We start from the raw sequence: 17,172 nt of genomic DNA on the forward strand, positions 1-17,172 counted from the left end.
GCTGGAGTGGACTGGTCAAAGGTTCCTGATTGGTACAAGGTTGCAATGTCATTGTCATCAATCGAGGAGTGGTGCACAACATCCCCCTTGCCTAGTTTCTTTAGCTGCACAGTCGCTGCTCGATAGGATACATTTGAATTGGCAAATTTGTTGTCTTTGATGATATCTATGATTCCATGATGATACGCGTCTTTCAAGTAGCGATTGAGACCAGCACGGATGCCAGAAAGTGAAGTCGTCTTGTAGAAGTCCCCATCAGCTTTCCTTGCTTCCAAGTAAAACCTTCCCAACAGCGATGCCAGCGTGGTTTTGTCAAGCTTTTCAAAGTCCTCCTTTTGACCTTTTTCCCGCAGATACGATCGGAACAACGTGACCGCTTTGTTCGTAGCCTTTCTTGTGTTTTCGGCGTCTTTGTCTCGCAAAATAAAACTGAAATCGTCCTCGGTTAACGAAGCAAATCTGGACCTGGACTCGGAGGCTGCCATTTTGTTCGCAAACCCTTCGCAAAGTGTTTCAAATCTCGCGCAATATCAACACAACACGTATGTACGTACGTACAGTACTGTACTCGTGTACGTTATACGTAGGCCTACGTCGAGCGACGCCTTCGCGATCCATCGTCTGCAAGTTTTACATACAAACCAATGGGATACTCGCTACAGCTAGTGTAACGCTCTAACGTTAGCTTGTGATGCATAGAAGAACAATGGGTATCGCGCGCGGCGCGTACGCAATAGACGGGACGCGGAATACGGTGAATTCCCGAACGACCGGGAACAACGGTAGCCTATGGAGAATTAATACGTAGGCCTATGCAATTCGTTCAATATGCTCCGATATTGAACGGTAAAATTTGAGCGGACCCAATACGCATTTTTTACTGCGCGGCTAAAAAGTCCTATATAGATAATAATGCACATTATTGTACATATTCTCAGCAAGACTACAGTGTACATTACCTCATTACAAAGCAGTGGTGTGTCTTTATTGTGCAGATCAGTTCAAATTGACCTCTCAAAGTTATGTACACACATCAGGCCTGGATCAGTCATGAAATCAGAGATCATTATCACACAATTCCTGTGGTCAATACAATGCAGTGCAATATGATTTGGATGGAATGTTGTCGACAATTTGAGAGTCAGCAATTCAAGTTGCAATTACACTTAAAGTAATTTAGTTCAAGAACCTTCACTACACCCTTGTTCTGCAAATTAGGGCCTACAATGTACCCACCAAATCATATTGTGCATGTTGCATTTAGAATTCAATCAAATGGTCTGGGACATGTACAATGTAGGTACTACCAAATTTATAAAAAAACAAACAAAAAAACAAACAAACCCAAAACAAAACAAAACAGTCATATCACTGTGTCCATTGTGCAAATTAAGGTCTCCTCACAGTTCTTCAAAGTTATGAGGTAGCTAACTGTGTTATGCTTTGTAATCAAGACACAGTAATGGCACACAGGTGTCCATCCTTATGTCAAGAATAGTGGCACATAATTCTGTCTCCTTAAACTATTACCAAGAATTCCTTCTTGTCATCTATCCACTAATTTGCCATGGCATGTTTTTATTTTGAAATTTTGTTTTGTTTTGTTTGTTGTTTCTTTTAGCCCTACTGATCCAACAAACAAAGCATTCTTTCACATTGCCCCAAGTTTGTGTTACAGTTCTACCTCATTGTTCCATAGATGCAGGAATGACTCAGTGATTTTAACTCCTTCGGTTATCAGAGAGCAGTACGCTAACTCTAAACTTCCTCTGTGGTGCGTTTCTGTTCTGCTTCTCTCTTCTCACAGGCCTAGTGAACGCCGCCACGAGTTCCTTCCTGTTGCGAAGCGACCCAACTTGCCGGAACAGATGCACAGCGCTTGGCGTACTGCACCAGAGGAGAGGGATGGACATCGGCCCATGAGTCAAGTGGCTGGATGCGAGACTGCCGGGGGGACCTTATGAAAACAAAGGAAGCACACGTGTACAGTGACGGACTCTCTTTCATACTGGACGCACAAATCGTAGTACCGCACGCGGACTTCAAGTAACAAGAGTGTTACAACGACTTCTGACTGCTTGACATGATCAATTCTGTGAGGCTGTACACAAGCAGTTGTCTGTGAATGAAAGTATCAAATAGAGGGGTAACAGCGTTATGACTCTCGGCACCAGAGGAAGTTAGTAGAGTGGATACTACCACCATCACTCGGCGACCGTGTCTTACCCGTCCTCTGGGAAGACGTTGAGGCTGGTGGAGAGGAGAAGGTGGAGGAAGGCGAACCATGGACCCGAATGAGATCCTGTCCCAGTTCGTCAAGGAGACGAAGTTGGAGCCTGGTCTCGCACGGGATCTCCTTGAAGGTAACAAACTCTAATTACACAATACCTATACCTTTAGACCTACATGTAAGAGATCGTCTTTCATTGTCTCTGTAAGGCATTTTAGCAGTGCATTAAAAAGGTGTATTTTTTGTGTGCTTGATTTGCATGTGCAATACCAGAGCATATTCAATAAAACACGTAGGCCATGGTATTAATTTTAGACTACTGTACATGTAGTAAATGGCTGTAGAATAATACATTGTATTTTGTCTCGTTTGTTGCATGAACACTTGCAGATGCATGAACATTTGCTAGACTCTTGCTACAAGTTTGCACAAGTGATCACGACTATTTTAGTGTAGAGTTTACATCAACTTCTAGTTCATATAACTTGGTTTTAAAGTTTATACCTTCTCTAGATAATGATTGTATAGATGGTTATACAGTGTAATTATATTAGGTGGCTTTATTTCATGGAAATACCAGGGAATATTGAACTTAGTAGTAGTCATTCCCGATTTGTGGAACATTCTCGAGTATGTCATCATCGCCATTGAATGTAGTAAAGATTATCACAGATTTGTATGCTGAGAAATGTCATATCATGAAATGAAACCCACAGTAGCACAAGGGTTTTTAAAGGAATTGGCCATCTGTTTTGCAGAATTTCTCGGGGATGCGAAATAAAGAAAAGCCATGAGGAGAAAAAGTCATACCGTTGGTACTCGCAAACACTTTGCTATTAATTTGTATTTTGAGATCGAAAACATCCCGTCAGCTTTATGATGGCATGCTGCTCCCTTGTTTGTGTGATGGTCCAGAACATTAATCACTTGGCAACAAATAATGTTTTTGTGCGATTATTATCGAGTCTGGCAGGGAGCCCATAATATATACAGTACCATCCTTTGGCCGTAGCAGAAATTCTCAAGCAGCAAAATGATTTCAAGGGGTTCATTGTACTATTTGTTTGTGTTTGCTCATGAGAGACTTGTCTGTGAGAGAGTAGGAATCCTTGTTTATGACTCTTCTTCCTAGTTTGGCTGAGGCATTGGATGGCAAATTGATTAAGATGTGTGTTGTTCTTTGTCATGAATCGGCTACAAAGAATGACCGTGTTTCCTTTATTCCCTAAACCCACTCCCTACGGGAACCTGGCAGCCTGTGTATTAAATCTTTGGGGATTTCAGAATTCGGCATGGAACGGGTGAAACTTACTTCAAGCACTCAAGGTGTCTACACAGTCATCTTGAGCAAACAAGATGAAAATAGTGATATACAATATATGATATATCAGAGGTACATTGTATACAGCTGTAGTGTTGAAGCTACTGTATACTTTACCTTTATGCATTCAGGGCATACCTTTCTGATTAAGAGCTTACCCATGGTGGGGTTAGCACCTTTATACTGAGATTTGAGCACACAGCGTTCTGTGTGCTACAACAGACTTGCCCTTCAGTGTAGGCCTAGGTGAGGAACTCCATGAGAACAATGAACTTTACTGGAGACAAACAAGAGATGGAAGCCCTCTCTTTAATACTGTCTTGCATCTTTCGTTTCCAGTGCCTCTAAAATCCGTCCTCATAGACTGTTGTCAGTAATAGGTCAGTCTAATGCCTCAGTGAGCAGCGACATCCTGATGCTGAAACAGGTGGACAGGTCTTAGAAACTTGTGGAAGTCTTGAGCCATTATTACTATCAACTGGTCATGAGGCAGTCACTTTGCCTGTACACAACACCTACTGCAAACATGGGATATTTTGGGGTGTGGAAATTTTTCCAATTTTCACTCCATGATCATCCACAAATTATCAACATGGTGTGAAAAATGTTGTGGAAGTATTGAACTGCTTTACAGAATCACCCCTATCCCTCAACATTATGAATACATGTGGGGGAGGTTATTAAACTGAAATTGGCCCAGTGTGAAAACAAAGCCAATTAGATGTTATTCCTGCTTTTACAGAATGAATGATATTGCCTTTCACTAAAGAGAAGATAATGTTACTCTAAATTTGATCTAGCTTGCTCATTTAGACATCTCTGAGGATTTGTGAAATTCGCTCAGTGTGAAAACAAAATCATTTCGATGAAAATTCCTGCTTTTGCAGAATGAATGATTAAGTGCCTTTCACAAAAAGGGAAGAGAATTTAACTGATTTTCTTCTGGCTTGCTCATTTAAAGGGGATGGCTACAAGTGTAGTAACCGATCAGTGGGAATCAGTGGGAATCCTGAGGGATGATTGTTCCAATCCTTTTGGGATTCATTTAATGTAATGTGCAGATTAATGCCCCGTCACTGACCAGGCACGCTAACCTGGAAACATTAAACTGCACATTACTTGAATATGAGACCATTCTGAAGCAAATAATTTTCACACAACAATAGATATATAATGTACTCTTAAATGAATCCCACAAGGATTGGAACAATCATCCTCCAGCATTCCCACTGATTCCCACTGATCGGTTACTAGCCATCCCCTTTAAACATCTCTCAGGATTTGTGACCATTTCTTAATAATCTTTTCTGAATTGGTAGGCCAAAGGAGACATTGTACTTGAAAAATAAAGAAATAAGTTCCTGACTTGTAGATATTTTGATAGATTATATGATCTCCTTTCCCAACCTCCTAAGTCTTTTAATACCAGAAGATGTCCTTCATTCCTTTGTTCAATTGCATGTATCTTGTAGAGCTCATTAATCCTTTTACTCGTACATGGAGTAAAAGGATTAATCCTTCACAACTTATATCCCTGCCTACCCATACCAGAGTATGCTGACTATTGTAAATCACATTATAGTTTTCAATGGAAGTCAGTGAATGCTTCCATGATAGACTGTATTCATTCAGGCAACAGGATGTATTTACAGTGCTTCACACAGTAAGCTGACGGTTATATTGTAGGTTTAGGGTTGTAGGATGCCTTAATGAGTGAAATAAATATGACGTCATGCATTCATTATCAGTAAGCACAGCATTCAGGACATGATTTGGAAATGGTACAGTGGTGCTGGAGCAACTACTGTAGTGGTAGTGGCACAAAAATTATGGTAACCTTTTCCAGAGTGTCATTTGTTAAGGAAAGGGATTGAGATTGCTGAACATTGATGATTCCAGCTCTCTCCAGTATAAGAGATGCAGGGATTCAATTGTCTGTTTTTAGTTCAGTTTTGCTTTAAAAATCTCATGAAATATAATCAATGAACATGTATAGGGTACAGTAACTGTACAGTACACAATAGGCCAACTGTACCTGGAATCTGGAATGAATTCATATTTATCAACATTTTGTTTGACACGAACAGGGGCCGCACTTATCTTCTTTTTTAACTAGCCAGGCGGACTACTTAGGATCAATTTTGACACTGAAGCAATATTTTGGCTAGCCAGACGGACAAGTAACTTAAGAATTTTATGATTTTTAGCTAGTCCGATGTGATTTCTGGTGGCCAATGGCCAGCGGACCATCGCTAATTTCGAACCCTGACGAATGTAGTGAAAAAGGACCATTCACAGTAAGATTGTGTGATAGGTACAAATTGTAGTTCAACAGCATTTGTTACAACTGTAGGTTTCTTATCATATGTGACAGTGCACCTCAAAACGAACATAAAGTCGCACACACTGATTTTGCGTGAGGACTGAAAATAAGTGAAATGGGTCAACCTAGCCGAACTTGACTTTTTCATATTTTCTGAAAGAGCGGGTCGTCTTTTACATTATGCTAAAATTTGGTATCATAAAACGGGCAGGAAAGTGTGTTTTTTATTAGTTTATCTCGAACATTTTTGGTAGAATAGTGTGATTATGTGTGTCTTTAGAATCCCTTTTTCATTTCTGAAAAACCTTGTTCACACTCTTCACTTTCAACTCTCATAACTTGTGAATGGATAGGGCTACTGCTTTGAAAGTTGGCATTAATTATGGACAGAATGTGTTAATGACGCATGCCTGATTTCAGTTTAATTTGATAATCCCTTCATTGTTGTTACTCTGGTGGTTTACTTCCTGTTTTTTTGTCCCATTCATCGCACAGCCAGCACGGTTTGGTAAAGATTAAGCGCTTGAATAGACATTGTACTTTAGAGCCTCTTTTCTCAGTTCACACTTTTTCTGAGTTTGTGATTTCTTTCCAATATTTAGATAGGTTAGGAGAGTCCATTTGATTTGAGTTATACATCATTTTAAAGCTTAAAGTCTGCTCTTTCAGAATATGGTCTTAACTAAAAAAATCATGTCTGGCGACTTTTTGTTTGTTTTGAGGTGCAGGGTCACATATTGTGATTCATAAGATGCATGTCATACAATGTACGTGTATGTGACTGCAAAAGATAGTGCAAAACTGTTCTTTTTGTCACAAGGCACTGTCACTGGTGATATACAATGTACATGTACAACCTAATGTATGCTAGAACTTTCATGTGTGTACTGTATGTTCTTCTGTCCAAGCATGTCCGAATAGAATTTACCTACAGTTGTACAGTGCATCCACATGACATGTTTCCCTCTGACGATACTCAAGGGAAGCTTCCACTTGCTTGCTTATACACTAAGTTTTCAATGTTTCCACACTCACAGGGGTCACAAATTTCTTCAAAATCATATCAAATCCAGTCACATTAATAGCTCTGCCATTCCTTTTTTCGTAACATATTATGATGAAGTCTCTTCAGTCATAACTCACTAACTGTAACCTCTTGTATTAGTAAACACAGTCACTACTTCAACATCAAAATCAAAGAAGGATATGAAGCAAAAGATAACTTTACCATTCAATCTTTTAGTATGTGTCTCAAAAAGGAATTCATTGAAGATTTATGAAAGTGATTTAGAGTGCTGTAGGCAGTAACATCGCCATGTTTTCTTGTTTCCAATGTGGTTTTTATAAAATGCTTGCTTGTTTGTGTGGTTACCATTCTTTTTTAAAGTTTAACACCGATATTCAAAGGACAAGTTCACCTTAATGAATAATATACACAGTACAGTAAAGTGTTATGTGCTCGGATTGAGTGAATGCAGGAATGTTTATAGTAGAACACATAAATTAATTAGTGAAAGTTTGAGGAAAATTGGACAATCCATTCAAAAGTTATGAATTTGAAGTAAAAGTTTCTGTAGCAGTCTTCTCATCCAGCAATGGCGGCACTGAAACTTTAAAAATTCATAACTGTTTATGGATTATCCGATTTTACATAAACTTTCATTGATCAATGTGTTCTACTTTATGCATTCACTCAGTCCACAAATGTGTTAAGGTGAACTTGTCTTGTAAAGTGAAATGTGGAGTTGCTGGCACTCTAATCAAAAGAAAAAACAAACAAACAAGCAATTTGGTGTGACTGCATTACTGCCTCCATAAACCCCAAGAGGGTTAGTATTCTACATGTATATAGTCAACCTCTGGATGTGAATTATGAGAAAAACAGTGGGCAGTTGAACTTTGAAAAGCATCGTGATGGTTCAGTGCATCTGACTGTGGCAGAAGGCACAATGTCTTGCCATGCTACAATCAGGGAGGTCCCACCTCCCTGCTAATACTGTACATACAGTGCAAGTACAAGTGTAGAGATGTGCAAAATGGGTCAGTTGCACACCTGTAAAATTTACTTCACAATGGGTACAGATTTGTCCCTCCACAAGAGTGATGGTGCATTAGGCCAAAAAAAAAAAATTGTTGCATTGGCGTAACATGAGATTTTCAAATAGGGTCGGTCGGGCGGATTTTTTTTTTTTTTTTTTTGGTTTTTTGTTTTGTTTTTGCTACCTGCATTTTACGTGTAAAACTCGTGCTCAGCTCAGTAAACAGTTACAACTGCTGCACCGAATGTGCTGTGTTCATCTATTCTTCAAATCATTTATGAGGCCGATATTACTTGAATTATACCCCTTCACAGAATTTAAAGATGTTGAAATCCCTATCCTGAATGTTTTCACTTCATATTTTACTATTTTGACTTAGATAAGATAGATGCAAATTGACCCATATGTACGATCTTTTCATCGCACACGGCGATCTCTATTACAGTCCCACATATACAGATTCGTGTAAGTTCTCCACACAAGAAACCTATGGCAAAACTGTGCACAATACATCGCAGTCTGAATGCTACGTATACACTGAATAAATCTTGTTAGAGTACGTGTCCGTGTTGGAAACAGATGACATACTGATCAAGGAAGGCTTATGCGAGGCGCTAGATCTCTCCCTCGTACATCCGATATCCCCAGAGCCGTTTCCACTTCCGGGTTTGTGCGATCGCGATCGCAATCAACAAGATATTTGATATCGATAGCAAAAAAAAATAATAAAAAAACATGGGGTCGGCGGAATTTTTAGGGTCGGGCGGGTTACGCCAATGCAACAATTTTTTTTTTTGGCCTTAGACCCCCATCAATATGACTGCATTCAGTGTCGTAGAGTCTCTCTGTTGTCTCACTGTTCAGTACAATCCAACTGCTTATGTACAATGTACATGTATTAAAGGAACATTGGTGTTCATATTTTTGTAAATATTTGCTGCTTTTGAATGAAGGGTAGGCTGTTTGATGGAAATTTTTCCTTTTGTATGTATTTTACTCCAATTTGTTCCTGTTTGTTGAACTTCAAGAGATTGGCAGGTACTGTACAGTGTAGGCCCCTATGTATTGTAGCATGAATACCTGGTTTAATAGATTAGGTGCAGTGTGTTTATGTCTGCCAGTGTGTAAAATTTGTATGTGTGTGTGTGGGGGGGGGGGGGGGGTATCAAGAATCATCTTTTTTTTTAGTCTGAAAGTTAAACTACTATTCCTGCTTTTGCAGTGTTACTCCGATTTGTCCGTATATTATTTGTTCATCTTCAGGATTGGCAATACACTACATTTAATGCAGCATGTGTTGTTTACCCTACAATGTACATGTACACCAGTAATAGACAATTGTCAACATAAAGATATCTATAGATGTTTGGCATTTTTTCAAGAATTTCAATTTGTAGTCTGAAGTTGACATAACTGCATGCAACACAGTAGCCATGCCATAGTACAAATGGTTTTATGGTACAATGTATATGAACTTGCATGCAGATCAGGTACAGTATGTATGTATGCAACTTGTGCATACCAGTATGTCAGCCGTTATCATACTAGTTGTTTGCTCATAATGATCAGTAGCCTACCTGTTCAATGTACGTACATGTACAACGTGTACAACAATGTACATGAATCACAATTCACTTCAGATGTTTTCACTCCAAAGGTTTTCTAGACTTTGAAGTCATTGTTTTGTTAGAATAAAGAGGCGCTCTTGAAATTGTATGACAGCAACACATCTTGCTGATAAAATCTGAAGGCTGCATGATGAAAGAACAAAAAAAGGAATTCATGGAATGTTTTTTGTCAACATTGAAACTCAGTCAGCCATTCAATCTGAATTCTATATTGCATAGAATCTGCTAGCCTGACCTCACCTTCTGTAGTTCTAAGCTGAAATTTGTTGGATCTCGGAGGGCCTGACTGACAAATACAACAGTTAAAGAGCTTTTCTCGAAAGTGCTTTTGATAAAGGTACATTTGTACATTTATGTCAAGACTCAAGGAATAATGCATGGGTTTACGGTCCAAACATTGGAATGTGATTAATCGTTTTGGCAACATCCCCAAGTCTTGATTGACATGTATGCACAATATGAACTTTAATACTGAGCAGCTAGTGACTTTACAAACATATCACTGGACTTCAGACATACAGTGTACAAATTATCTGTGTTTCCGACATGTACGTTCAGGACGTGTTGGGTAAGTGTATAAGAATAGCATGAAGTACATTGTAAACAATGCAGGTATGGCAATTGGAAGGAGAAGTTCATTGAACAGTATATTGCCCTAACCAAGGTTGATAGTAACCTGAAGAGGGCTTTACAGCCCATAGCTCACTTTATAAAGTTGGCCATTCTTGCTGGTCCTACAATGTATACGTTGTATATACAAGTAGGAAGTGACCAGCTTTGATTGCCCAAGAGCGGAAATTTGTGTTCAATAATGTGAAGCAGATGCATGTACAATTGCATTACAGTTTCTAGGTGTATAGTCAGAAGTGTCGCCTCTGTATCATACAGAACTAGCATTTTATTGCAGTGATTGAAGTACAATACATTTGTATAAAGTGAAGATGTACCTACATTGTAAATAGCATTTGAAGCGTTAGAACAGAGAGAGAGAGAGAGAGGGAGAGATACACATTTGTAGATGGCAAGGGAGGGAGAGGCACAAGTACTGTTCTCATTGCATTGAAAATAATGTCTTATTTCTGGTCACGATCCTGCTCAAATTTGAAATTGTTACAGTGAGGACAAAAATAACTCATTTCAAAAAGATTTGGGTTGTGATCGAAATTTCAATTATTTATGCGATTTTATGCAAAGGGTTGTGAAGTTGTACAGTGAGAACAGTGACCACCAAAAAAAAAAAAAAAAAAGTCAAAATTTTTTATCCCATAATGCACCATGCATGTTGCTCCTTGCTATTTTTCCAGCTGTGGTGCGCCGCATTATACGAATTGGCCTTGAGATGTAGTGTACATGTAGTATTATAAAATGGGTTCAAGAATGTAGCCAATAGGAAGCGCTGAAATGAGACACACCTCCTTCCTTTACTTCAGTACAACTGCACTGCCTGTAATCCTATGGTAGATTGCCGATCGTCTGTGCGCGCGGCGGCTCCTTTGATGAATTGCATGCATACGCGTACGCGCTGTCAATCCTGTAAACAACTTGTAGTTCGGGCTGCCGGCCGGCCGGCCTGTCTTCCCTTGTGCATAACATATGTGGCGTACGTACGTATACTGTACTATACGTACACTTTGTACAGTACAGTAGACCAAGCGTTATGGGACCGGACGCGTACATGGAGTCACTTTGAAGAGCAAATCCAACGATTTAGCAGGTTAATTCTCACGCCGTTTTCAGAGTATGTTGTCTAGTAGGCCTATATGAGGAGTCTATATCAAGTCTTTAAGGTAAAGGGTGCATATTCTATGTAAAATAAGTAAGTTTTCATGCGGGTGTCCGGAAACCCAACCCCCCATTATACTTATACTGTATGTGCGGGACTTCCGCGAGTGCGACGTGCGTAAAAGTTTGGGACGAACATCTTCGGACGTCTTGACCCACAAAGGTACGTGAAAAACGCTGAAAAATGATGTTAGTTTTCGAATTTTCGACCCATTTTATAAAACAAATGATGCACAGGATTATTTCGTGGCGTTAGTGTAGGCGTAGCTCACTCTCGGGTATTTACAATGTAGTGCAACATGCACTCGGCTTCGCCTCGTGCATGTTTCACAATTGTAAATACCCTCGAGTGCACTACGCCTACACTAACGCACTCTATCCTGTGCATCATTTGTATATTAAAGCACACACCATTCATGACATGCACAGGTCAGTTCTTTGCAAATAATCACGACCCAAAAAGTTTCGAAATTTTTGCAGTGAAAGCACTGAATCAAAAAGACACGGCCCTGATTGTAACCCAAATATACCGAAATTTTTGCTATGAGAATAGCACTAAAGACAGAGAAACAGACCGACAAGTGATGGAAGGAGATATCAATATACACAATGGCTGGCAGACAGGAAGAGGGAGGGAGAGGGTGTGTGTGTGTGTGGGGGGGGGGGTAGAGGAAGAGGAAACCATTAATTCATTGTACGGCACTTCATATTTATTATGTCTTCATGTACGTGTACATCCAGCAATGGTTGGGTAAATGGAAGAAAGAAAAAAAAAGGAAGAAATACTGTGTCATGCCCCTGCTCAATTGAAATTCAATTTACAATATTATATGTTGTACAAGTACTTGTATTTCTCATAAAGATGCAGGAGGCAATTTTAGAGCTTGTTGAATGAACAAGGTAATGTTCACAGAGATATTGCTCCTTGAAAAGCAATTCTGGTACGTGCCAGTATACTCAGGAGCTCAGTGCTGTATTCCCAGTGTTCCTGTGAGGTATTTTGTGGATATCTGGACAGATGTTGGTTGTCGTCTGAAAACAAAGATTACAGTGTGTAAGCTATCAAAGTTTTGTGGACACGTCTTTATCAACTTGCGATAAAAACTAGTCAGAGTCAATATTAGAGTTTGTCTATTAAAGCAAGTAGAGCTTTACTGATAACTTCAGATGAAAACAACCTACACGTGTAGTGTACATGAGAGGCTTCTTTTCAATGAGAGACACCAAATATTTAAAGAAGCAAAATATCAGTTGAGGTATGAGCGTGCAATTATGACAATCAGGCAAATATTTCAAAATTTCTCTTCATCTGTGTGACTCACTTCACATGGAAAAAACTAATCTTTATTGGTAATAGTTTTCAGAAAATTGTCACAATCTGTAAATTGTGAGAGAGCAAAGAAGGAAAGACAGGCTTTATTGATAAAGATTTGAGCAATATGTGTGTATACCTATATTCAGGCATGAATATTACATGCAGTAGGGAATCACTATGGAAATGTGATTAAAACTTATGAATAGTCAATAAAGTAACAGTTACTGCAGCAATCGTAATGGGAAATAATTTTTAAATGATTGATGAATGGATGATACAAGGAGGAAATGCCCCTGGACGGAAAGTTAATAATTTGAATGAATATCCATAGCTACTTTGTACAACAGATCAATGGAAATATACGTAAAGTAAAAGTTTGACAAACATCCAGAAAGTCAAACTAGTGATACATTTGTAGATCTAATTTGAATGAAAACCTTATTTACTTCAAGGTTTTGGAACACAAACAAAAGTGTTTTGGGTGTTAAGGTCTTTAGACAGACTGTTTGTATGTACATGTAGATCTAACCAGCACAATTTGGTATGATAGGTGAAATAAGAACAGTAATGTTTTGTTCTGTTTTTGATATTGCACCTAGGACGTAGCAATCACATCTTGGATCAGGCAAGCATAAAAATATAATGGACATTTACATGTGTACACTTGTCATGTCTGTGTACTAATACCTTCCTAACAGCCTACCCTACTGTTTTGAAAGTCATGCTTTACTTACACTTACAGTGTATGTATGGTATAGATTGCAATTACATGTGTACATGTATCTCAAACGTGGTATAGCCCATCATGTACAGGATGTTGTTTTGAACAAGTGAAGCATGTGTCATTTCTCCAGACATGATTGTAGAGGCATCCCTTTATAATACCTTTTGTGTTCATTTTCCAGGAAAACACTGGCATTATGATGCAGCTCTGAGAGACTTCAAGGAACTTGTGGGGCAGAGGAGACTGTCTACTCAGAATCAAGCCCCTCCCAGGCAGAGCCCTCCCCGCAACGGCCCAGTGTTGAAGCCCGCCCAGGGAAAGTCTCCTCCCAGGGCCAATGGACAGAGGGGATCTCCCATTATTCAAAATGGGGGTGGTCACTCTCCACATGGCCTGCATAAGCCTGTCAGCCAAGAGCCTCCAAGGTCACCTGGTATGGGCATCTAGGTTACTTTTCAAAGTTACAGTTATAAAGTAATTACTACAAACTGAAACAACAGTCTGTTAGACACTGTTGCTGATAGTCCTAGACCCCCCTCCCCCATTCGAAAAGTAAAGAACATTTTCAATACATTTTTTTTTTGAGTGTACATGTATTTGAAATTTTACAATGAAGATCATATAATTATCATTATGTCATATATTATTATTATCATTTGTAGCAGTTCACAACATTGCATTGTACCAACACAAAGTTGTGTTTATAGTTTGATGTCAATTTTTTCCTCTAGGTAAAGTTGTCCTCATGATGGCTTTTGAGATTTATATCACTAAATTGTAAAGATCCAAAGAGGAAAATGTGATATGCTCTTGCTGTAGAATTGATATTTAGATCACAAAATAATTCGGAATTTACACATGTATATGTGGTATGAATGTGAGTGATTGTGCGTATTAAAGGCAAATTTTTCTCACTGACTTGGTGGTGCAGGTACCAGTAGGTTAACGAGAGGCCTGTCCAAGGCCAACGCCAAGCTAGTGGACATTGGTCGTCAGAAAGTGATTGAAGATGAGGAGCGCCACGACTGTCAGCTCGTGGACACGCCCAAGTACACGTTCATCCTGCCAGATCTCTTTGTGTTTCCACCCGACTTCCGTGCCTTCGTAGAGAAAGACTTGATTGACTCCTGCACGATGGTCAACCTTGAGAATTCGGGTAAGGACAGCAGCCAGTACACAGATGATGCACAGGTCTGAGTGCGTCAGTAGGAATCATGTGCATGAGGTTAACTATGGAATGTTGAATCCATGAGGCAAAGCCAAGTGGGTTTAGACTAAATGCCATAGTTACTGTGTGCACACTATTCCTACTGATTGATGCACCAAAGACATGTGATTCATCCGTTTTATAGAATGGAGGACAAATTCTGGCCAGAAATCCATTTTCGTGACCTTGAAACCTGATGGCAAATTTACTTGATGCATTTCCTTATGGCTTGCCAAAGATGTAGACCATGCATCCAGTAGTTCCTGGATTCATGATAAATTTACTGGATGCATGGGTAGCTAGCCAGTGGGCATCACTCACGAATGCAGGAATGCTTGCTTAGTGCGCATACTCTTGTTACAAGTGCACGATAATATGTTTAAAGTGGCTGTCAGCGGTTTCTTGGTGGCTACTCATTCGTCTTTAACGGAAAATGGTTGCCATTTTTTTGCTAAATTCCAGAATCTGTGTGGACCAAATCTGTTGAGGTTCGAGGTGTTGTATAAAACAAATTGTGTAGTATGGTCTTTACTCGTGCTATGGAACAAGATTTCGGACTTGGTGAAAGATGAGGGGCGCTATTCAACTCGGCTTCGCCTCGTTGAATAGAGCACCTCCATCTTTCACCTCATGCGAAATCTTGTACCATCGCTCTTGTGACCATTCACTATATAGTATCATCCTTAGACAGGGAACTCCATGCTCCTTTGCTGTCAGGAAAAGATGAGAGGATTTAAAAACATTTCAGTCATTAAATGAGCAGGACTATCAAAAGAAGTGTGAATTTTTGTGTCAGTCTGATTCAACTTTAAGTGCAGATTTCGATGCCAAGAATGTACACCCCAATTCTGTGCCTCTTCTTCCTCAGCATAATTCATGGTCTCACACAGGATGATGTCCCTTACCTTGTCAGACCTTCTCATAATTTCAGAGACCTGCGCTCTCTCATCCACTTTCACTCTGCGATAGTCATTTTGCAGGGTTAATTTGAACGTGCAATGTGCACCATAGACTCCTCCTTATCAGCATATTGCATAATGCAGCACAATGAGAAACAACTTATATTTAATGTAGAATATACGCTGTATTCTTAGAACTCTTCATTGTACCGTGTCCCCACAAAAAATTAATTTTGAAAACACTGGAATTGAATCTTTCATTATGTTTTGAGGTCATATTGTAAGTATCTGATGAAATATATATAATGCGTGCCAGACTCAAATTGATGTCGTGCCAAGTTTTATATGACTTCCCTTCCCCAAAAAACACCCAGTGGAGCAGAAACCAGAGAAAAGGAGTACCGAGCCAGAAATGTGACATGCCAGGTCACCGCATGCTCAGTAATCGTGCATAGCAAATTCTTTGGCATCTTTGTGCTCCTTGCTCCTCCATTTCAATAGTCTAAATGAAAGGATGGGGGGGGGGGGGGGTGTGTGTTGAGAAATTCTGCATAACAAATGAAGAGATAACTTTAAGGGCTTTTTACACTTGCAAATTTTTGCTAAGTCCCGTACCAACGGTGGGACTTGGGGGGGGGGGGGGCCTTAGCCCCACCGTTGGTACCAGACTTTCCTTAGCCCACTTTCTGTTTACACTCGTTTTTGCCAAAGTGGGCTAGCCCCACCGATAGTCCCGTACTATCTGGCCCTGCAAAATAGCAGGGTTAGCACCGCAATTCCGGTGCCAAGCAAACAAGTGTAAACAGAACGAAAAAATAATCCGGGGCTAAGCGACGGAAACAAAGTCCAATCCCCACTGACCAATCAGAAACGAGATAATCAAGTGCTGCCGGTGCGTGCGTGTATATGTACAGTGCACAGCGGAATCATGAATATGCATGTGGTTTGGAAAGTACCGGACTAAGAAATACGAGTGTAAAAAGGTCAATTTTCTCCTTAGCCCCGGACAAGAGCTAGTACGGGACTTATTGGCAAGTGTAAAAAGCTGAAAAAATTGGTACGGGACTAACAATAGTCCTGGGTCAGAGAAAGTATGGGGTTAAGAAACACAAGTGTAAAAAGGGCTCAAGATCATATTTATGAATGTGGGAATGATACAGATATACGTGCAGTCTGCTTTACATCTTTCTCCACTTTTTTTTCAATGTCAGTTTGGCCATGCACACAATGTATGCTAACCACATAGCTCATTATTTGCCTTTAGGCATATCATTTTCAATGCCACTTTTAAACTGCACCCTAAAACCTTTCACCTTGTCACTGTGGAGCTGGCTGGTTACCAGGGACTTCTACAATTAGCAGTGCCTGGTTTTTAATACAGGATATATGCTTCTATGAAGTCAAGTCATCCACAGAATGAACTGTTTTAGGAATATTAGTGCTTTTTTTTTTTACAATTTTATATAGTGGTCCATAATTTCTAGTTTGGATCCAATTCTTTCTCCTTTACTATACTCTTAATGTGCCATATTCACTACCCATCGCATATTCCATTTTGATAATGGAACAAATGATATTTAATTAACATGATGTATCACTACTTTGCTGCAAACTGGTACATGACCTGATTGGTTTGTCCTTTTTTTTTTTTTTTTGTCACAGGCAGATCACTTAGTATTTCTACTACCCCTGTATTGGTTTCAG

General features: G+C 39.6%; 1 protein-coding gene across 1 annotated transcript in view; it reads left to right on the forward strand.

Moving 5' to 3' along the window:
• The first annotated feature begins 2,128 nt into the window (after positions 1-2,128).
• LOC139721697 (OTU domain-containing protein 7B-like) overlaps positions 2,129-17,172 on the forward strand; it is a 31,701-nt gene continuing 16,657 nt past the window's right edge. The window contains exons 1-3 of the mRNA XM_071633028.1: positions 2,129-2,363; positions 13,544-13,795; positions 14,294-14,518. Of these exons, the coding sequence (XP_071489129.1) occupies positions 2,285-2,363; positions 13,544-13,795; positions 14,294-14,518 (556 nt within the window). The 5' untranslated portion in view covers positions 2,129-2,284. The remainder of the gene's footprint in view (positions 2,364-13,543; positions 13,796-14,293; positions 14,519-17,172) is intronic.

The sequence above is a fragment of the Diadema antillarum genome, unplaced genomic scaffold (assembly GCF_040938485.1).
Source record: "Diadema antillarum isolate AM-2024a unplaced genomic scaffold, OU_Dant_1.0 scf00000147, whole genome shotgun sequence".
Taxonomy (NCBI): Eukaryota; Metazoa; Echinodermata; class Echinoidea; order Diadematoida; family Diadematidae; genus Diadema; species Diadema antillarum.